Raw genomic sequence first — 22702 nt, forward strand, 5'->3', positions numbered from 1 at the left:
GGCTCCGGTCCGGGAGGAGGAGCGCGCCCCCTCCTGGCCTCCGCCCTCCCGCCAGCTCCGCCAAGCTACAAACCGGGGGTGGCGGCTCTGGGGGCGGGCGAGGGGCCGAGGAGGAGCCCCACGGCCAGCGCGGCCTCAGCTCGGAGGGGTGCGGACGGGAACCTGCAAGGAGGAGAGGTGAGGGCGCGGAGAGCGGGCAGGCTGCGGGCGGGGAGGCCCGGCCTCAGCGGGGCCCGGCGGCGGCGGCGGCGGCGGCGGCGGCGGGGGGGCGCCCGGCGGGCCCGGGGCAGAGGCGGCCGGGGCCCCCCTCCCCAGGCCGAGGCGCGGGGGGAGCCCGAGGGGGCGCGGGCGGCGGCGGGCGGGAGGCTCGGGGAGGCGGGGCCGGGGCGCCCGGGGGGAGGGCGCGGGGGGCGCGGGGGGCCGGGCCCGGGGGGGCGGCCCCGGGAGGGAGGTGCGAGCAGGCAGAGAGGAAACCCGGGCAGGGGCAGAGAGGGAAGAGGCAGGGTGCAGATGAGATCCAGGAGGAAGAAGAGGTGGGTGGAGATGAGGCGGGGCCTCCGGCGGGAAGCGGAGGAGGAGGAGGCGGTGGTGGTGGGAGGGAGAAAAGGTTAGCGGGCTCCTGAGATGACAGGGCTGCGAAGAGAAAGTGAGAGAAGGGATGGTTATGCAGGTGAGGCGGCCGGCGCGGCGGAGCTAGCCCTGCGGCCCGTCCCCCCGCAGGCCCCGGCCCCCGGGATCTGCAGCTGGCTCCAGCGGGCAGTGGGTGGGAGGCTCCGGCTTTTATGAGCAATCATTCTCCTCGGGGGGTGGCTGCACCTTTCTCCTGTGTATCTGCCTCCACCTGCACCTGTTCCACCTCCACCACCTCCTCCTCCTGCTGCTGCTCCTCCTCCAGCTGCTCCTCCGCGCTCTGTGGACCAGCCGGCGGACCCAGGGAAGAAAGAGTGCAGAGCTAACCGGGGGCCAGGGCCTGCTGGCGCGGCTGTCCCCAGGGGCCCCACCTCGGGGCGGGCAAGACGGAAGGGGGCCTTGAGGAGGGAGAGGCTGGGGCACCTGGGCCAGGCCCCTGGGAGCCTGGGAAGGGACTAGAGCAGGGGTGGAGAAGGGGCCCTGCCGGGGACTCTGGCATCTGTCTGGCTACTGTTCCGTGGAGCAAGGCCGGGTGTGTGGCCGGGGTATCCTGGAGGGGCATCTGGGAAGGCCTCACTTTAGGAGGACCCAGAATAGAAATGGGGCCCGGGAAGGCCCCAGGATGGACACCACCCCCATCTGGAATGCCCTCAGCAGGCTCCAACAGCCCAGGCTCTGAGGCTTTGGCCTAGAGAGGCAGGAGCAGTGGGCTCACTCTGCACTCTTACAAGGCAGTGCCAGCACTGGCCCTGACAGGGCGAAACGGGAAGGGGAAGTCACAGGACAGGGAGGCAGAGAGACAGACAGGAAGCCAGGGTTCATAAGTCTCCAGCACGCTGGGACAGGCCCCCAGGAGAAATCGTCTCTCCCCTTCCCAGCCTGGCTTCCTGCCCTGCCCCATCGGCCCCATCAATGGCCCTCAAGGCTTCTGACGGGCTCTGGGTTCAGGGTGGCAGGACCTCTGCTCAGTCCCCTGCCCACGGCTGGCTGTTGCTGCCTCAAAGGCCAGGGCAGAAACATAAGGCTGGGCCCCATGGAGTTCCTGACGGGGCCCTCCTGCAGAGCACCTGAGGAAGGGGCCTGGGAAAGAGGCAGGATTAACAGAGTTGGCTTCCCTGCTCTGGCCCAGGCCAGCTAGGAGGGCGACATTGACCCGCTTCTGGGAAATAAATGGGCCATCTGGATCCCAGAAGTTCTAAGCTTGATGGCACCACAGAGAGGACATGGTCTACCTTTGCTTCTCAGAAAACACAACAGAGGGGCCGAGAGGGCCAGGGATTGTCCAAGGTCACGAAGAGCATGGTATATACCATGCCAAACCCTTAGTTCAGTGCACCCTGTGGCCACCTTTCAAACAGCATCTAGGTCTCCTCCTGCTGGGCCCTGAGGACGATCCCATTTCATGTCTCCCCCTGCCTAGGCCTGGGTAACCGGCGTGAGCAGATGGGACCATGGGTGGCATGGGATGGATGGCATTGGCTGTGACCAGGTGGTTATGTGTGTACAGCAGGAGGGAGAAAGAAGCAGGGATGGCTAGGTGGAGGGCGGGGAGAGGAGGGAGGGGAGGGAGGGTGGGAAGCTGAGGTTGGGGGCTCACCTTGGTTTTGCGGCTGGACTCAGAGCTCAGCCCATGTGGGGAGCTGTACAGCTCCTTGGACACCACACACAGGAACTCAGCCTGGTCCTCACTGCCGTAGTTGTAGGAGGAGCCGATATTCACCAGCTGGGGGGCGGAGCAAGGGGAGAAAGAGGACAGGCTGGGTTGAAAGCAGCTAGCGGGGAGACAGCAGCACAGGTCAGGATACCAACTTCTGCCCTGATCTTGCAGTTCCCGTTCTCACCCAGCTTCGAGTTTCCACAATAAGTCAGAGTCTTTTCACCAACCCCCCATCTGGGTGGCAGGTCTGCTTCCAACAGGCTTGGCTAGGCCTGTTCCTTGGAGGAAGACTGCCTTATCTTTGCTGCTCCCCACCCTTCACCCCAGCCCCAGATCTAGAGGCCAATTTCTACAAGCAGATGGAGGCCCTAGGATGGGCAGGTCGTCCCCCTCCATCCCAGATGTGGCTGAAGCAGCCCCAGAACCAAGTGGTAGGGAAGGTGGGGTTAGGCATGATGCCACCCCGCAGAGGTAGAACAGGTTGGAAGCAGAGGTAGAACAGGTTGTCTACTCCTCAGGCCAGAGGGCAAATGAGCAGTGGTCCCTGAGCCATCAGCTCATGGGGAGCCCATGCAATTGCCAGAGACTCCCTTAGACTCCCAAGAGCAGCTCCAACTTTGTTCTGGGGTCCCTGGAATAACCACAATCACAAGGCCCTGTGCATGACATTCGGCCCCCAGGAGCCCTCACCCGACAGGCAGTGAGAAACATCAGCCACTCTGGCAGACAGGGTTTGAAGAGGTGGTGACCTGCAGGACGTCCCACAGCCAGGAAGAGTGGAACAGGGATTAGAATCCGAGTCCTCTCTGGAGTCTTACATGCTGACAGTCTGCATGACACCGGCTGGCTCCAATGCCTGAGTCCTACCCTAGGCTAGGGACTTTATCAGTGGCCTTTCCCATCTTCATGAGAGTCCTGCGAAGGGAGCACTATTGGCCCATATCACAGATTAGGAAACTGAGGCCCAGAGAGATGTGACTTGCTCAAGGTCACATGGCACATAAATGGTGGATCTGGGCCTCTGGCTCCCAGCTGCGGCTAGTTCCTCCATACTGGTCGGCCGTCCTGGGGAGCCCCAGCCTTCTCCCTTCTTCAAATCCCACACACAAGGAGCTATGGTGGGTACAGATAAAGGGCTCGCCAAACTCCTCTTCTCTAAGGACATGTGCGACCTTGGGTTAACTTGCTGGCTCTGTGCATCTGGAAACCCAAGAGGTGGGCCGTGAGCTGTGTGGCTAGGGCAACGCCACTGTGATAAAGTGTCTCCTGATGGGTAAACTGCACGTGGACCGGGGGACAATTGGCCACCGTGAATCCTCAGGGGAAGTCACTGCTTGGGCTTCCCTGCTGTAGCAAGGCTGTGACTCGGCCTGTCCCTTGTAGGGACCCTGGAAGCTGCACCTATGGACTTGTCGCTAGAGGTGCTGACCCAAAGGGGAGTCGACTCGCTTATATGGCTCTTATATGGAGTCGACTCGCTTATATGGCTCAACTTGCCCGAGCTGTCGTTTGGGAGCCAGACACTCGCTCGTACTGCTGTGTAGACCCTCCCCGTGGCCGTGAGAACCCCACCGAAGAGGTTGCCTAGAGCTGCCCTGCGGCAAGCGGGGCTTCCATCCTCTCGTTCTGGTTGGTCAGTTGCCAGAGGTGGCCTTGCCGAAATCTTGTTCAGTTTGATGGCTGGGGCTGTGGCGGGGAACCCAAGCCTGGGGCTGCAGAAGGGAAGGACCTGCTTTGCTCGGAAGCTTGGAGGTTTCAGGTGTGGCCCTGGGGCCCCAGCACACCTGCTCAAAGCGCCAGCCGTCAGACATGGTGGAGACCATCTGTGTCAGCTCCTCCTCCTGGCACTGCAGCACACGGTACACGTGCTTGGGGGGGACCTGCAGGCAGAGAGGCCACGTGGAGGACACCCGTGGGAGGGACAGGCCCCCCAGGAGGGGGACGATGGATGTACCTGTCATCTTCTCTCCCCACCCACCACATGCCCCTGGAAGGAGAGGGGGCAAGGCAGGGCAGCGGGGGAAGGTGACAGCCAGGTTCTGAGTTTCTGCTGCCTGCCAGGCACTCGACAGGCATGACCACTTCATCCTTCCACAAACCCTACAAGTTATGGATTTTCACAGAGGCTCAGAGGAGGTCTTACTTGCTCAAGGTCACCCAGCTTAAGTGCGGCAGAGCTGGAACCAGGTGACACACGGGGGCAAGAAGGAGGACCTGGAGCCTCCCCACTTCAATCTCCTGCGGCTGGGAGATACTGCCTCACCACCTGCCTACCTGCCCCCAGCCACATCTCCCCCAGGGGCAGAGAACCCCTCCAGCTCATCCTGTAGACAGGACCCAGGGTCCAAGCTCAGGAATGTGAACTCCAGCACCTGTGCCATGCCCACCTGGGGTCTGCTGATCCCACAGAATGGACCGTTTACTCATCCTGCATTGCCCCCACAGGGCCCCCTGGAGCTGCACCCTGACCCCATTTTGCTTGTGAGGAAGGCAAGAGTGCAGGTCTCAGCACCTCTGTATTCCATAAGGGGAAACTGAAGTACAGAGATCAGTGTGATGGGCCCAAGGTCACACGGCAAACAGAGCCCAGTGAGGGACAGAAGCCCATGTCCTTGTCCCAATCTGGGGAGTTTGCTGGGCAGCCTGGGAGCTGGACAACACCCTCCCCTTACAGGCTAGCTTGGCCTCCCCACCTCCGGAAGCTCCCCCTACCTCCCCCAGCCCCAGCCTCTTCTCCCCCCACAGCTGCTCTGTGGCTGCTGACCTGTGTGACTGGATAGTCCTTCTCCTCCATCCGATCTTTGATGATGCGGATGAGTGGCCCGATGTTGTAGAATTCCGCTTCCTCCAGGACCCCTGGCACAGACAGAGCAGCCCCAGGTCACTCGGCTGCCCCCATGCCCTCCTCTCCCCTGTCCCCTCTGCCTCCATGCCCACACTCGCTCTAGTCATGGTGGGTGATCTCTGAGCATCTTTGAGTTCAGGCCTCAAGCAAGAGGGCACGTGTCCTTCCTTGGATCCCACACTCTCTCTGGAAGGGGTGAGAGGCTGCCACCCAACAAGTCCTCCATCCCTGCTGTGCTGAGCCTGGTGACCTAGGGACCCCTGCCAGTGCCCCCATCTGGGGGCCGCTTTAGGGCTAGCAAGAGGCAGCAGGCTTGCTGGGGCTGCAGCCTAGAACGCCACACCAGAAGGACCTTGGGTGACCTCCTATTATGTGCTCCCGTTCTTGAAGCACATGCTAAGTGCCAGTACTGTGCTAAGCATTTTACATTCTCTCCTGTGGTTAATTCTTAGCACTAGAAGTAGGCACCTTCATGCCCCCACTGAACAATCAGGGAAACTGAGGGCAGGAAAGAGAAGCAGCTGTCCAAGGCTACGTAGCCAGCAAGCGGCAGAGCTGGGATCCAAATGCAAACTCCTCTGACTTTGGAGCCCTCCTATGCTCATCATGAGCGCTGGGGACACAGGGAAGCAGGTGTTATGGCCCCTACACAGCCAAGGGATTGGAGAGTCTCAGAGACTGAGTCACCTCTCCAGCGAAAGGGAATGGGCACTGTCTTTAAGTTCCCTTAAATTTGCACAGGGCAGGGACCCCTCTGGTCCTTTCCGTGACTGGCCTCTGGGCTCCCTGAGGACAGGGCCCACGTCTGATCTGCCCTACTGTGCCTGGCGTCCGCACAGCACCTGACACAGGGTGGGTGGTCACCGAGTGTCACTGCCTGAGTGTGCCCTGTGAGCCCTGCAGGTGACAGACAGACAGCTAATAATGGCAGCCCAGGCCTTGGTGCCAGGTGCTGTGCCAAGTGACATACTTGTATTAGTTTCTTTTACCCTCACAGAGGCCCAGGAAGGCAGGTTCTAGTGTCACCCCATTTCACAGATGTGGGCATGGAGGCACAGGGGCATTAAGTGACTTTCTGGTGTCCCACAGATCATAAGTCTCTTCCCAGATCCTCCGGCCCCTTCAGTGGGGGCCCCGGCCCTGTCTGAGGCCCTGGGAGTGGAGAACTAGGAGAATCCCAGAATCTGCAAATAGGTATCAGCTGTGACGCAGCTGGAGCGTTCACCTCCCCTCCCTGCGGGCCCTGCTCCCAGGCCCAGGCACCTGAACTCCCTGAGGGGCTGGTGCCTACAGTGGGCTCTGTGTGAAGCCCTAGGGCCTCTAGATCACCACGTCCCACCACCCGCGGGTCAGGAAGGGAGACCATGAGAGGAAGGATGGGTTGTACTACAAGCACTGGGGCTCATGACACCCGATCTCCCAAAACATGCTCTCCCCAGCAGCTCACCGCCCCTAATTCATACACACGAGAGGAGGCTCAGAAAGGAGAAGTGACATGTCCAAGCTGGCCTGGCTGGATCAGCTGACCCAGAGCCACACCCTGTGCCCCAAGGAAGAGTTGACTTGGCACTGACTGTATGTAGTCCCTGCCCCTGCTGAGGCTTTGCCAAGAGGATATTCTCCAGGCATGGCTTCCCCACCATCCGCTGGAGCCAGAAGTGAGCATCTATAGGGCCTCAGTCACCTGGGCCCCGGAGGAACCAAACCCCTGCTGGGGGGTAGGCTCCCCCTCCGCCCCCCTCCACCCACAACCAGCTGTGCTACAGAGGCCACTGGATTTGAGGAAGAGTCACCTGCTCCACCCACCTGCTGCCAGTCCTCACCAGGCATCTGAGATACTGGATCACCCGCAGAAAAAGAGCCAGACCCCCTCCCGTACCCACCTCCAGCCCGTTCACACCTGGCTTCCCAGGAGGTGAGGAAAGGGCATCCCTGCCAACAGCAGAGGCTGCGGGCCTCACTGGCTCACTCCCTCTGCTCTCTGTTGGCACCCAGCAAAAGCTCAGGCTGGTCAGCTTGGCAGAGCCCCGAGGCTCAGCCCAGGCAGAGGCTTTGGGATTCAGTCTTGTCAGGGATAAGGCAGCAGAAAACAGGGAAGAAGTTAAATGTCTCCCCCGGCCCCCTGACAGGGAGAAATGGCTCTGGACCTCCACGGAAGGCCCTGGCAGACTTTAGAGGATGCAGGTCCCAGCCAGTCCCCTGGACCAACTCACCCTCCTCAGCCATGTCCTTGTCCAGCACCAGCTTGCCATGCCGGAGAAAGTTCAGGATGGGCCCAAAGTAGGTGGGGTCACGGTCAATGAGGTAGGCCCCGGTCTCATCCTATGGAGATGAGGGACACAGGCAGTGAGAGGAGAGTGAGGCTTCCCCGCTCCTCCCTTCAGGCCCAGTATGGATGGGAGGGAGGGAGTGAACGCAGAGTCTTCTCTTCCCTGGAACAAAGTGGCATGATGGAGCAGAAAGGCCTTGGGGTCAGAAACACCTAGGTTCAAATCCTGCCTCTGCCTTTTCCTCACTGTGTGACCTTGGGCCAGTGACTTGGCTTCTCTGATCCTCACTCCGCTCCCCCATAACCGGCGGCCATTGTGAGCATCCAGTGAGTTCAGAGGGGCAGCCGACCCAGAGTAGGGTTCGGGGACCGTCCCTCTGAGAGGCTGTTGCCCTGAAGCCAGCCCTACACTATCTCCATCCGATCCCCAGTCATTCTGGGGATGTCAGATGTTTACAAGTTTCCAAAGCAGCTGCTATCTCATTGGACAGGCTCGGCCTGCAGGGAGGCAGGGCGGGCATCCGGACAAGTCTACAGGGGGGAAACGGAGACGTTAAGGGGTGAAGGGACTTGCCCAAGGTCACAGCATCAGAGGGCTGGGGAATGAGGGACAGGGGCCCTCGAGGTCACCTCCACAGCAGCCTCCTCCGGTTACAGGCAGGAGGCTGAGCCCAGAGCAGGGAGCAGGGAGCAGGGAGGGGTCCCCCCCAAGGTCATGCAGGCAGTTTGCCTCGGAGCCGGAGCCGGAATGGGAGCCCAGACACGGTGCCTGACGGCCGGGGCTCCTCCCTGATGAAGCCCGGCTCGGGAGGCATCCCAGGACTTCGCCGAGCTCCCTGCACCCCTAGGCCACCCACACCCCAAAGGGCGGGGAGCGGGGAGAAGCAGCCTCAGCAGCTCCCGTCCCAGGGCGGCAGGCCCGTTAGGGAAGGAGGGGGAGAGTCCCGACCCCTCGGCCTCCTGGGGTGGGAGCCCAGGGCAGTGCTCAGAATGCTCCAAATGGCCGCGGCCTGGCGTCGTCCCGTTGCCACGGCAATGGGCACATCCCTCGGTCTCCCATCCCCTTCCTCCTCCCCGCCTCGGGCCAGGTCTTCCTGCCTCCGGCTCTCGGGGAGGGACGCCCGCAGGTTCGCGGCCCGGCCGCCCCGGGTCGCGCGGAGAGGACCCCCGCCCCCGACGCCGCCCCCCGCGCGGGCCTCACCCGATCCGACTGCAGCTCTTCCCCCTGGCACAGGCGGCTGAGGAAGGATTTCTGCTCCCGGCACAGCGTCTGCCGGGTGGTCAGGAACACCGTGCCCCCCACGTTGAGCCGCACCCACTTGCCCCAGCCGCCCGCCGCGCGGCCGCCCGTCCCCGCCGGCGGCGCTGCCTCCCCGGCCTCCATCCTCCCCGCTCGCCCGGCGTCTGCACCCGCGGGCGCGGCGGCTGGGGGCGGGCAGGTGCCGCGCGCCGGGCACGCCGGGAGCTGTAGTCCGCGCCGCGGGGAGGGGAGCGGCGGGGCGGGCGGGCGGGGCGGGCGGGGCGGGGGTCCCCGGGCCGCGGGGGCGCCTTCCCGGCCCCGCCCATTCCGCGCCTGGCGGGCGCCCGCCGACCCGCCTCTAGCCCAAGCCCTGGGCCGAGTCACGGTGTCGGGGAGGTCACGTTCGAGGCCAGCGGGACGGCCGGCGGCGAGGGTGCTGCCCCGCGTCCGCACCCCTGCCGCCCCCTGTGTGCTCCTCTCGTGGCTGTTTCCTCCCGTCCCGTCTGGGTTATCAGACAGCCGGGACGGCAAGAAACCGCCGCTCCCGGGATTCCCTGGCGTCTGCCTGCATCGGGTTCCCAAGATGCTTTCATACTGCCCTTGGCGGGGCGCGGTGGGTGCGGGGACTGGGTTCCTGGCCAACACGAGTTCCTTGAGGACAGCACAGCTGGACCTGACGCTGACTGACCACCCACCATATTCCAGATGCTTTGTGCGTCTCTATTGGTCACTGAAGCTCTCAGCAGCCCTGCGGCTTTGGTATTACTATACCCACTGTACAGATGAGGACACAGACGTGAAGTGGCCTCCCTGACTCACACAGCAAGAACCCGGGTGGCTTCCAGGTGACCTGCCAGCACCAAGACCGCCTTCCTGCTCTCCTGCCGTGGGCTGTCAATGCTCCTTGGGTAAGATTTCTAGGGAGGAACGGTGGACAGGGCACTGGATCAGTCAGAGGACTGGGTTTTCATCTTAACTTTTGGAGGCTGAGGTATTGGGCAAGGTCTCAGTTTTCCCATCTGCAATTTGGGAGGGTGAGGAGGGATGGGTTCTGTGGACCCCCTTCTAAGACAGGTAACAGAGTTTGCACTGACCTCATGGGGACTGCAGGGCGGGGGAGGAGGGGAGGGGACCAGGGAGGGACAGGGGCTGAAGGGGAAGCTGTCCTCCTTAACTCTTTCCTTGATGTTTCAGTCCTGGTCCTGGATTACGGGGCAGGGGTCTGAGGTTCCCCTCAGGAATCCCAGTGCCCCCTCACCCCAGGTTCCCCACCAGGCAGCCTGGCCGTGTGCTGAAAATTCAGTTACCACCCAAAGCTCTGCCTTCTCCACAAAGCCCTTCCCCTTGGCAGGGAATAGGCCACAGCTGCTAACATGTTGCTCCTGAGAACTCACCAATATGTTCTTAAGCAACTTCCTCTCTAAACCTCGGTTGCTTTTTTTTTTTCTTTTGCAAAATAAGAAATAATATTTGCTCCCGAGAGCATTGTGAGGATTACAGTATAGAGCGTCTGTTAAACATCTGGCATAGTCCCTGGCTTTCAGTATACTGGGTGGACAGAGGGATGGATGGATGGGTGGGTGGATGGGCAGATGGGTGGATGAATGAAGTGGGATATGGACTGGCCGTGGTCAGTAGCACTCCTGGAACGTAGCATGAGCCCTCAATCCTTGTTAGCTAAAAGAAAGCTAGAGCAGGAAATACGTCTTTGTCCACTGAAAGGTTGTAGGCAGAGAGCAATGTAGTCTGACTTGCAACTTGGATCATTTCAGGGGCTGCAGGGAAGACAGTTCAAAGCACTGAGAGAATGGTTAGGAGGCCATCTCGGTCAGGATTGGCGGAAGCTCAAACCACAGCAGTGTCAACAGGCCAAGACAGAAGTGGGTGGATTCGGTGGATATTCAGGAAGTGGAAGTAAAAGACTCAGGTTCAAGGGGCTGTGGGAAGGAGGGAAAAGGCAGAAGAAGAAGGAGGTTCTATAAAGCAGAAGCAGGTCTGGGGAGTGAGTAGGGGGATCAGGAGGTCAGTCTGGGGCCAGTGTGTGTTTGCAGTGCCTGTGGGGGCAAGTGACATTTGTCCCTCTGGGTGTGATATTCAAGAGAACTGCTTGGACTTGAGAGGACAGGTGGGGTTGTCCTGAGCCTCCCTCCCCAAAAAAGAGGACATGAAACGTCCCAGGGCTAGGAGCCTAGAAGGGCTCTCTGGAGAGGTGTCGAGAAGGGAGGGTGGATCAAGTCAGGGGAGAGGACAGTGCCACGTCTGGAAGAGGAACAAGAGCCATACTCCAGAGACCAGGCGTGGGCCAGTTTGAAACAAGTTCACATGAGGGGTAAGTTGAGAAAGCTGAAGGTCAGTGCCCTGGAGTTGTAGAAACCTGGGACCAGCCTGACCCTACCTGCTCCCACACATGTGACCCAGGACTGGAGGCACAGTGTCACTTGCATGAGGTCACTTAGCAGGACACGAGCTGTTCCCACCTCCGTCTTACAGAAGATAAGACTGCCGCTCCAAGACCATGGGCCTTCACAGATCGTGCTGGAAATGGCTACCAAGTTCAGAGGCAGCCTCCAAGCCTGCTCTCGTGGACTCTGAAGCCCAAGCCAATAGTCACCTGCTCTCCGGCCTCCCACGGAGTCCTGTAGCTCCTCTGTGCAGGTGTCCTTAACCCTGCCGTACAGAGGAGGAACCGTGGTCACGGGGCTGATACCCTTCCCTCCCACCGACCACCATTCAGGGCCTCACTGTTTGTTGAGCACGGATTATGTGCCAGACCTTGAAACAGAGATGAAGACATCAATTGTGGTCCCTGCTCTAGGGAGGACCTTGGGTGGGGGAGGTGGGTTTAAGTGGCTTTGACAAAACATGAAATCCCAGACGGCCCTATTTCTGATTACAGACTGGCACTCTTCATAGTTTTTTGCATGTCTTCCCCGCTTAGAGGGCAAAACCGAATGTCCCTGAGACAGTTTCTCAGGATAATGGTTACCCAGGAGGAGAGCCAAACTTCAAACGCTTGCTCCTTACACTGCCCCCTGCTGTCTCCTTCTGGAAAGAGCAGCTTTCAGGTGCTTAATACGGCTCTGAATTTGGCTTTTTTTTTTTTTTTTTTTAAGATTTTATTTATTTATTTATGAGAGACACAGAGAGAGAGAAAGGCAGAGACATAGGCAGAGGGAGAAGCAGTCTCAATGCAGGAAGCCCGACGTGGGACTGGATCCCCCGTCTCCAGGATCAGGTCCTGGGCTGAAGGCGGTGCTAAACCACCGAGCCACCCGGGCTGCCCTGAATTGGGCTTTTGTTTTTTGTTTTTTTGTTTTTTAATTTTAATTTTTTTTGAATTGGGCTTTTGAAAGCAAATGAGACTGGAGGAGGGTGATGCAGGGGTACAGGATCCCAGACAAGGATGTCAGCCCAGGCTCCATGGCTTGCTAGCCTGGTGACTTTGGCAAAGTCACCTAACCTCCCTGCACCTCAGTGAGAATAGTGATAGTACGGAGCTCATGCAGTCGAGAGGATTCCATGAGCTAACACAGGAAGGCATGTGATGAGCACTCAGCACACTGCCGAGGAAAACTTCAGTGAGCACTGGCTTTGCTGGAGCCAGTTCTGCCTCCCTGTCTACTGTTGGTTGGACCTGAGATCTGTGCCTGAGCCAAAGCACCTTAATGGACCTTAAGGTCCATTCCCATTGCCCAGGGATGAACCAACCTCACCAAGCCCTCCATGCCAGGGTTGGAGGGACAGGCAGAGAGGAAGGCCACCCCCAGGGAACCAGCCTCCAGGGCACAACAGATACCATGTCTTCACACTAAACTCCCGGGACCCACAATGACCCAAGAGTCCCTCTGCCTCCCGATGGAGCCGAAGGAACATAAACTATATCCCAAAGACCTCACCTGAGCTCATCGCCACAGCCTGTTTAGAACCTCGTGTTAGCAGCATCCCCCACATCTGAGTGGCTTATTTCACATCTGCTGTCGGTTCCGTGATGAAGATGTCACTCAGCCCTTCTGGGATCTTGTGTTCAGTCTTCCTCTTCCCACGTTCAGATGTTAGAATATTCTGATTAGCCTTGACGCTGCTGTGTTTACATCCAGCCCCATGAGATCGCTGCCCTGGCCCCTGTCTCAGAGTGGGGGTTGTTAGTTCTGAGACCTTTTTGGGTCTCCTGAGGCAAGAAACAGGCATATTCAGTCAGAGAGAGTGTCCTGAGCATCCAGAAATATTCAGACAGGATTTTAGGGGCCAGTGGTCCAGAGCGTGGACTCTGTGTTTCCCCAGCTGTGCGACATCTGGCCAGTTCCATACCCTCTTCAACCCCCACTTTACACCATTTGCAATGTTTACATCATAACGTTATTCACACTTCCTAGCGCTATTACATGCAGTGGATGTTAGTTATTACAACTGACCACGTAGCTATGTGCCATACCGGTGCTAGAGGTATCCTTCTAGCCTACGTTAGTATAATTGTGCCCATTTTACAGATGGGGCTCTGAGGGTCTGCATAACTGGCCCCGGGGACTTGGATATTTTAGAACAAGTATGCCTCTGTGCTTTTACCTAGGACTTCCTCTGACTGTCAGCATTCACCAAGCCTGCCGCCAGCGCCGGGTTTGGAGTTTCAGAAGTGAAGGAGGTGCACCCCTTCTCCTGGAGGAGCGGGCCCTAATTTCTGCGGGCTCCCGGGGGCGCCGTTGGCACCGCGGAAGGGCCGTCGAATGTCTGGAGGAAGGCGCGCTCTGCTCGGGTTTTGCACGAACGGGCCCCAGCGGCGGGCGGCGATGGTTCCCCGGGCCCAGGGTGCTCAGCCCCAGGGTGCTCAGCCCCGGCGCCGCCCTCTTCAGTCAGGGGTCCCGAGCCCGTGGGAGGCGCGGGCGGTTCGGCCTTGCCGGCAGGGGGCGCGCCAGCCCGACGGGCCGTGGAGGGCCCCCCACCCTCCCCTACCCAGCGCCCGCTCCCACGCCTACTACGCGGTCCCTCTGCTCCCACCCCGCCTACGCGGTCCCTCTGCTCCGACTGGTTCTCTTTCCAGCTCAGCTCCCGGGAACTGAGGCCCTGACGGTCGGCCCAGTCTTATCGGCCTGCTGCAGGGACCTCACTGCCCTGCAGACGCCCCTGTGGCTCCTGCTGCTATCCTTCCGCAGCTCGATAATTGCACAGAATGGGAATAGGGCCCATCCCCGGGGGCCCCTTGGACCCTTGGACCTGCTGCCCCAGGGGCGTCTATAGGCACTTCCACGGGCCCAGCTCCGCGCCAAGCACTTTCACGGATTATCTCTTAATCCCAACCCAACAGGGAGAGGCGATGGTAATTGCCATTTCACAATGGGGGGGGGCCCATGGGGGTGTTCTGTGTGCCCCCAGATTCTCCTGCTCCTCCACCCTCCTCTCTTTGGCTCCTCCGTGGCTGGGGTGGAATGAGGATGGGAAAAGAAAGGGAAGATTTTTCCCTGCCTGCCGCCCATGTCCTCTGGTGTGTTTTTGCTTTGGCCAAAGCAACGATTCAAGCTGTCTAGGTTTTTTCCTGGAGGATTGTTTTGAGATTTTTGGGAGCCCCCATCGCCAGGAATGCCTCACACTGCTCTTCTTCCTGGGCAGGGCCTCCTCTGATTGGCTGTGGGTACTCTAGGACCATCTCCACGGGGTCCCACAGCTCACTCCCCTTCTGCCCCAGCCCACAACCCTCATGCCTAAAGCCCCTCTGAACAACTCCAAGTCACCATTCCTCACCCAGGTCCTGGCTTTGGACACAGGGTTTACCGTGGAGTGGCCAGCCAGGTCCGCATCCCACCTGCAAGCTTTCCCAGGCCTGGGACCCACCCAGTGGCTGAGCACCCCTGGAATCCAGGACACACAGGCCAAGCCCTGCTCACTCAGCCTTCCAGGAGGGGAGGAATCCCATGCACCTCCCCCCATGGGTTGGGAGAAGTAGAGCACCCCAACAGTTCCCTGTAGAGAGAGCGCCCCTCTGCCTTCCACCTGCTCCTGCTGGCTCTGTCTCCACTGTAGGCAGGAGGGGCCCTCTCCTGAGGTTTCTAAAGCTAGTTCTTAACCACCTGGGTTGAAAGGACTACTTTAGATGGTCTAGCACCTTGTTTTAGAACGTGGGTGCAGTTGGCAGCTCTGGCTGAAACTGAATCTGAAAAGCCTGCATTTTAAAAAATAGCATTTTATTTTGAAGCAATTCCAGACTTTCAGAAAAGTTACAAAAATAATACCAAAAATTCTGGTGAAGGCTTCACTCAGATTCACCGAATGCTCACATTTTACTACATTTGCTCTTCTGTTCTCTGAGAGTAAATCACAGAGCTAATGATCTTTCACTCTTGAAGTGATCCATGCATTATTTCATATAACCACAGTGCAATTACCAAAGTCAGGAAATGAGCATCGGTAGGATACCACTAACTAATCTACATATTTCTTCAAATCTCCATTTGCTAATGTCGTAAATTTACAGTAAAAGAGGGAAAAAGTCTGGCACCTGGGTGGCTCAGTGGTTGGGCACCTGCCTTTGGCTCAGTTCATGATCACAGGGTCCTAGATTCGAGTCCCACATCGGGCTCCCCTCAGGGAGCCTGCTTCTCCTTCTGCCTATGTCTCTGCTTCTCGCTTTCTGTCTCTTATGAATAAATAAATAAAATCTTAAAAAAAAAAAAAAGGAAAAAGTCCTGTAGGATCCAATCAGGAAAGCATCACATTTCATTGTCATATCTCTTTACTCTTCTGATATGCAAAGTTTAGTTCTTTGGTCTTTCTTTTTCTTTCCTTTTTTTTTTTTTTTTCTTTTTGTCTCCTATTTTTGAGGAGCCTCCTATTTTGAGGCTGTTTATTTTGTAGAATGCCCTGTTTTGTTTTGTCTGATATTTCCTCATGATCACACCCATTGTGTGCATTTGGGGCAGGAACACCCAGAAGCAGTGCTGTGTCCTCATGCCTCCGATAAGGAGGGACACGTGTCAGTTTGTCCCATCGCTGGTAAGGGCACCTGGTCACTTGTTAAGGTGGTCTCAATCAAGTCTGAAATGTGCAGTTCATGTCTTGCGCTTTGAATTCATCGCTGTCTTGTGGGGAGATAATTGAGACTACATTAATATCCCACTTTCCAGGGGTGCCTGGGTGGCTCAGTCAGTGAAGCACCTGTCTGCCTTGGGCTCAGGTCATGATCTCAGGATCCTGGGGTTGAGCCCTGCATCAGTCTCCCTGCTCAGCAAGGAGTCTGCTTCTCCCTCTGCCTCTCCCCTTGCTCATGCTTGCACTCCCTCTCTCTCTCTCTCTCTCTGAAATAAAGTCTTTTAAAATAATCCTGCTTTCCAGCAAACACTTTTTTCTCATCATTAATTTTAATATTCATGGATGATTCTTGCTATCACTGTTACTATGATGATTGCCAAATTGTGATTTTTTTCCTGATTCCATCATTTGTTCTACATTTTTAAAAAGATTTTATTTATATATTCATGAGAGACACACACAGAGAGAGGGCAGAGACACAGGCAGAGGGAGAAGCAGGCTCCCTGCAGGGAGCCCGATGTGGGACTCAATCCCGGGACTCCAGGATCACGCCTTGGGCCGAAGGCAGGCGCTAAACCACTGAGCCACCCAGGTGTCCCTTGTTCTACGTTTCTTCATGGCATGTTATTGTCAGATGCGAGCTGCCAGAGCAGACATCACAGTGAGTCAGGCCAAGGGCCAAGTCAAGATGGCAGAGGCTGGACACAGGTACCAGGCTCATGAAGGGCAACCAGGCAGCCAGAAATTGCTGCTGGGGGGGCCAGGGGATGGAGGAGCCAGTCGGTAGTGTGAAGGTGGGCGAGCCAGAGGCCCCATACCTCCCCAGGGGACGTCTTCAGCTCTGCTCCCAGAGCAGCTCTTGATGGCTGGGAGCTCTTGCCCGGCCCAAGGCAGTCTCTGGCCGGTTCTGCCCATCACAGCACGCACCTCACCTCTCCCAGAATCCTGTGTAGCCACAGGCAGTGCATTTGTAGCCCTGGCCTATCAAAAGAGCCAGCATGGTTCTGGTACTGAATTCCTACCCAAACCCACTCTCCACAGGTGGGAGGGAGCATTTACCTGCCATTTTGCACCCCAATCCCGGGGGGGGAGGAGAGATAGCAGTGCTTTCTGGAATCCTAGAGACAGAAGTAAACCCAATGAAACAAAATTCATTATCTACCTGCTTTCTTTATTTTATTAAGATTTTATTTATTTGAGAGAGAGAGAGTGAGAGTGTGCAAGTGAAAGAGCACAGGCAGGGAGAATGTCAGAGGGAGAGGGAGAAGCAGGCTCCCCACTGAGCAAGGAGCCTGTTGTGGGGCTCAATCCCTTCACCCTGGAGATCATGACCAGAGCTGAAGGCAGATACTTAACCTGCTGAGCCCCCCAGGCACCCCTGCTTGCTTTATTTTAAAGTCAACCAGGCAGCATCAAAAACATTCCCATCCTTGGGTGAGGCTCTCCCTCTTCATGGCTAGCTCCTGGGTTATGCAAGCACCAAAGCCGATGCCTTTCGCTCACTAAAGCAGCCTGTGGGCTCCCACTCAGGCCTGGTTCCTCTTACTTGACTTGCTCTCTCAGTGGGCTTGTAACTGATTTTCAAGCCTTTCCTGGCTCAGAAATGGGGATAGGCTGTGGGAGGGAGCGGAGGCTGGCAGAGGAAGAAGGTGAGAAGGAGGCGTGGATGCAGCCAGGCTCACTGGGGGTAATAATACCCTGCTGCACCCCAGGGAAGCATCCCTGACCCCAGGAGACCTGGGAATTCCGCCCCCCCCCCCCCCCCCCCCCCCGCCACCCGGACGGTTCTGGGCCCCATGCTCTGCAGCTGGGCACATGCCTCCAGCTAATTAGGGCCTGTACTCATCCCATCCAGGATTGTAATCCTAGCCCGAATCTTCCTGCGACCTCTCTAGGACCCAACCTTCCTTACCTGTAAAATGGGGCAGAAGAACATTCTTCCTCAGGGTTGTCAGATGAAATGAATACAAAGACACTAAGCATCCTCCCTGGCAAGGAAAGTGCTGGAGAAATTGAGCGGCTTATTAGGGTCTCCCTCAACCTTCACAGAGTTATATGTATAAATGTCAAGCATTCATTAAGACCTGTCCATGGGAGCACCTGGGTGGCTCAGTGGTTGAGCGTCTGCCTTCGGCTCAGGTCATGATCCCGGGATCCTGGGATCCAGTCCCACATCGAGCTCCCCACAGAAAGCCTGCTTTTCCCTCTGTCTATGTCTCTGTCTCTCTTTCTCTGTGTCTCTCATGAATAAATAAATAAAATCTTAAAAAAAAAAAAAAAGACCTGTCTGTGCCAGTCACTGCGCTGGGGCCAGAAAGCAGAAAGAGGACTGTGAATAAGGCAGGCATCCTTGCAGGGGTTCAGGCTGTCACAGGGAGGCAGGAATGAAGGGAGGACAGAATGTTAGTAAGAGTAATAAGGTGTGTACGAAGTGCCTACGATGCTGGCTTTTATTCCCAGTGCTTTGTATGAATCTGATCCTATGAGGTGGGTACTGGATTAGCCCCATGTCACAGAAGAGGTACGTGAGGCACCTGCCATACTCACAGCCAATAAGCAGGAGGTCTGGCTGCCTCCAGAGGCTGTGCTTTAAACCCTGATCACTATTACTTCTTTTTTTAAAAAATATATTTGTATTTATTACTGAGAGAGAGAGAGAGGCAGAGACACAGGCAGAGAGAGAAGCAGGCTCCATGCAGGGAGCCTGATGTGGGACTCGAACCCGGGTCTCCAGGATCAGGACCTGGGCTGAAGGTGGCGCTAAACCACTGAGCCACCAGGGCTGCTCACTTCTTTTTTCTTTTCTTTTTCTTTTTCTTTTTTTTTTTTTTTAAGATTTTATTTATTTATTTGACAGAGAGAGAGCTTGCAGGAGCATGAGCAGGGGGAGTGGCAGGCAGGCAGAGAGAGAAGGAGAAGCAGGCTCCCCGGGGAGCAGGGAGCCTGATGTGGGACTCGATTCCAGGACCCTGAAATCACGACCCAAGCTAAAGGCAGACGCTTCACGGACTGAGCCCCTTAGGCATCCCCACTATCACTTCTCTACATGAAGCCTTGAGGTGGGGTCCAGGGAAATCATAAGGGGGCTGTTGGCCCCATGCAGAGGTGCCTCTCAGACGCAGAACCAGCAATTCCACCCTCTCCTGTACTGTGTTCCGTTTCTCAGGTCCTCCTCACTACACCTGTCATGGTATGTCTGTCCCTGCCGCCACCCCCACATCCCCCCCCGCCAATTAGGCCAATTCCCCTCCCAGGGTCTATATTTAGCTTCCATGCCTCAGATCCTGGTACAAGGCCTGTCTTGAAAGCGGGTGCTGGAATTAGTGGATGAGACACGGGGCATCTTTGTATCTTGAGAGTCGGGGTGGTAAGAGGTCCAAGGTAGTGGGAATTGGGGTGGAGCTCCCCAGGCCTGAGTGCTGACTGGCCATGGGTGAGGGAGGTAGACTCTGGAGACTCACTGCCAGGTCAGGGCACAGGTGACCCCTTGGTGGTGGCCGTGCATACTGAGACAGGGAACATGGGTCAAGGAGCAGGGTGAGAGGCCCAGCCAGCAGTGGACACAGGGGATCTGAATTCAGATGGGACCTGGGTCCAGCCAGCTGCCAGAGACCCAGATTTGAGAGTGACCAGTTCAACAAAGTGGGAGAAGCCACTGAAAGGGCTTATCCATATCCAGAGAGTGTGGGCCCACCTAGAAGCAGGCAGATACTCTGGGGAATGTGACAGGAACCAGGAAGGATGGGCAGCAAGAAAAATTCAGACTTGCAAGGACCTGGATGGCACAGCAGCTGGAGCCATTTAGGTCAAGAGCAAATGGCCCCAGAAAGGATCACTGTGCAATGGTAAAACAAAGTCTCTTGGTATTCAAGTATACCATGTTCCACCCCCACCAGGTAAATAGGTTGAAACTTCTGGTGCTTAAAATTGTAAAGCTTCAGTAACCTAAAAAATTCCATCTCTTCCTGAATGACTCATTCCCCCATAAATTCGGAATAAAGCTCCATTGTGCGTATATAGCTGGGTTATTCCAGTAGGAGTTGACACCTTATATTGTTTTGAACTTGACCTTACCTGACGGCACACCTACAATTTGCTCCCATTTCTCAGATTAGACGATGGTGGCCCCGCCCCAAAGGATCTAGAAGGCAGACCCTCTGGGGCCTCATGCAGAACTGATTCCAAGCACCAGGATCGTCCGCTGTGGGTGGGGCGGGGGCTTCGGGCCGTGATCCCTCGAGGCAACCATCCAAGGAATGAGCATGTTCCAGTGTAGCTGGTTAGACAAGCTGGGAATTGTCCAACTGTCCCTGACACAGGGGGGTGCTCAGCAAATATTTGCCAAGTGAACAAAAATTTCATCATCCTTGTTGTCCAGTGTGGCAAGTTTCTGCCTGGAACACACGGGGTGGGTGGGTGCTGGCAGAGGTGGGGATCCTGCGGTAAGTGGTTAATCATTCTGGGAGTTCAGCCTTGCAAGAGGCAGGGTGGAGCCCAGTCAACTCCTCAAAGTTAAACTACAACTTTGGGAATCCTAGAAAGGCAAGGCTCCTTTCTCCTGCCTCTGGGCAATTCTCTGAACCTGTCCAGACCCATCCAGGACCTTCCCAGGAGGAAACATCTCAGCTGGGATCAGCAAGGGTTCCTGGCTGGGAAGAGGCCAGGGTGGGGGAAAAAGCCTAGCCAAACCCCTTGCTTAAATGCCATAGCTCAGAATGTCTCCTCACAGAATTGGGAGACGACACTTGGCCTTCTTCCCTGAACTTGTCACTCGTGTTTCCAAACCCTGAGTGACACCCCATTCTCCCCTTGATCCTGAAATCTGGAAAGCCACCAGAGGAAAGACCAGTGGGAGGGGCTTCCACCCTGAGATTTCTAACTCCAGTTAGGCCCCTCTCTCAAGCCGTGTGTCCTCGGGGAAATCACTCAACCTCTCTGAGCTTGTTTTCTCACTTGTAGAGTGAGTCTGTTGCCACCTCACAATACTCCCTTCTTTCTGGAAATATGATAGCATTGGCCAGTTTCACTCCCTGGCTGGGAAGCCTTTCGAGGGCAGAAACATAATTCTTGTATTTGTTGTCCTCTCGCCCCAAATGCCAGAAGTACATGAGGCACGCGACATGCCAAATAAGTAAAAGTTCTTTTAAAAAAAAATAACAGGGCGGAACTTTCCAGAACGCTCGGTGAGATGCGGAGGAGCAGTGGCTGCCCGAGCTGCGCCCAGCAATGCGCTCCTTCCCGCTCCCCACACCGGCTTCGGCCCTCTCACCGGCTATAGAAAATGGTGAAAGAAACCACTTACTGTGATGTTTTGGGGGTCAAACCCAATGTCACCCAGGAGGAATTGAAAAAGGCTTACAGAAAACTGGCCTTGAAGTACCACCCTGATAAGAATCCAAATGAAGAAGAGAAGTATAAACAGATTTCTCAAGCTTATGAAGAGCTCTCTGATGCAAAGAAAAGGGAATTACATGACAAAGGAGAACAGGCAATTAAAGAAGGTGGAGCTGGTGGTGGTTTTGGCTCCCCCATGGACATCTTTGATATGTTTTTTGGAGGAGGAGGCAGGATGCAGAGAGAACGAAGAGGTAAAAATGTTGTACATCAGCTCTCAGTAACCTTAGAAGATTTATATAATGGCGCAACAAGAAAACTAGCTCTGCAAAAGAATGTGATTTGCGATAAATGTGAAGGCCGAGGTGGTAAGAAAGGAGCAGTCGAATGTTGTCCCAATTGCCAAGGTACTGGAATGCAAATAAGAATTCATCAGATAGGACCTGGAATGGTTCAGCAAATTCAATCTGTGTGCATGGAGTGCCAGGGCCACGGGGAACGGATCAGTCCTAAAGATAGATGTAAAGGCTGCAATGGAAGGAAGATAGTTCGAGAGAAGAAGATTCTAGAAGTGCATATTGACAAAGGCATGAAAGATGGCCAGAAGATAACATTCCATGGTGAGGGAGACCAAGAACCAGGACTGGAACCAGGAGACATTATCATTGTTTTAGATCAGAAGAACCATGCTGTTTTTATTTGACGAGAAGATCTTTTCATGTGTATGGATACACAGCTGGTTGAAGCCCTGTGTGGCTTTCAAAAGCCAATATCTACTCTTGACAACCGAACCATCGTCATCACCTCTCATCCAGGTCAGATTGTCAAGCATGGGGATATCAAGTGTGTGCTAAAGGAAGGCATGCCAATTTATCGTAGACCATATGAGAAGGGTCGCCTAATCATTGAATTTAAGGTAAACTTCCCCGAGAACGGCTTTCTCTCTCCTGATAAACTTTCTTTGCTGGAAAAACTCCTACCTGAGAGGAAGGAAGTAGAAGAGACTGATGAAATGGACCAGGTAGAACTTGTGGACTTCGATCCCAATCAGGAGAGACGGCACCATTACAATGGGGAAGCAGGGGATCCCTGGGTGGCGCAGCGGTTTGGCGCCTGCCTTTGGCCCAGGGCGCGATCCTGGAGACCCGGGATCGAATCCCACGTCGGGCTCCCGGTGCATGGAGCCTGCTTCTCCCTCTGCCTGTGTCTCTGCCTCTCTCTCTCTCTCTCTGTGACTATCATAAATAAATAAAAATTAAAAAACAAAACAAAACAAAACAAAAAAACAATGGGGAAGCATATGAGGATGATGAACATCATCCTAGGGGTGGTGTTCAGTGTCAGACCTCTTAGTGGGGCCGGTGAATAACACTGCTGCTGGCATTTTATATGCAGTAGTGGATGAGTGAAGGACTATAATCATAGCTCACTACTTGCTATTGTTTTTGTTTTAATATTCAACTCTAGTAGTGTTTTAAAAGTTAAATGAAGAATAAACTCAAATATAAAAGCTCTGACTTTGCCCTGTATGTATGATGACTTAAGTGTGCAAGATAAGTTTAATACTGTAAAAACTACTTTTAAAAAATCTCCCCTAGCGTTTGTTAGGCCATACCTTGTAATTGATTGCAGCTCTATGTATATGAAACAGTTTAGACTGAAATGCTAGGTGTATGTATTGACTTCAGTGTATGACCCTTAATTGTTAAG

The 22702-nt window shown here is 55.9% G+C and overlaps 1 protein-coding gene and 1 pseudogene across 5 annotated transcripts in view; one reads left to right on the forward strand and one right to left on the reverse strand.

Annotated features, from left to right (window-relative positions):
• KCTD17 (potassium channel tetramerization domain containing 17) overlaps positions 1-8819 on the reverse strand; it is a 22575-nt gene extending 13756 nt beyond the window's left edge. Inside the window, exons 1-7 of one of the 5 annotated variants that reach the window (XM_049115323.1) lie at positions 8603-8818; positions 7346-7454; positions 5052-5143; positions 4072-4167; positions 2228-2353; positions 817-910; positions 209-633 (exon numbers count right to left, since the gene is read on the reverse strand). In XM_049115323.1, coding sequence (XP_048971280.1) covers positions 224-633; positions 817-910; positions 2228-2353; positions 4072-4167; positions 5052-5143; positions 7346-7454; positions 8603-8785 — 1110 coding nt within the window. In that variant the 5' untranslated portion in view covers positions 8786-8818 and the 3' untranslated portion in view covers positions 209-223. Of the gene's footprint in view, positions 1-135; positions 634-816; positions 911-2227; positions 2354-4071; positions 4168-5051; positions 5144-7345; positions 7455-8602 lie in introns of those variants that run through there. The other 4 variants (XM_049115325.1, XM_049115324.1, XM_049115326.1 and 1 more) reach the window with 4 other exon arrangements.
• LOC112668491 (dnaJ homolog subfamily A member 1-like) lies at positions 50-22510 on the forward strand (annotated as a pseudogene).
• The last annotated feature ends 192 nt before the right edge of the window (positions 22511-22702 follow it).

This window comes from Canis lupus, chromosome 10, assembly GCF_003254725.2.
Source record: "Canis lupus dingo isolate Sandy chromosome 10, ASM325472v2, whole genome shotgun sequence".
In the NCBI taxonomy this organism is placed as follows: domain Eukaryota; kingdom Metazoa; phylum Chordata; class Mammalia; order Carnivora; family Canidae; genus Canis; species Canis lupus.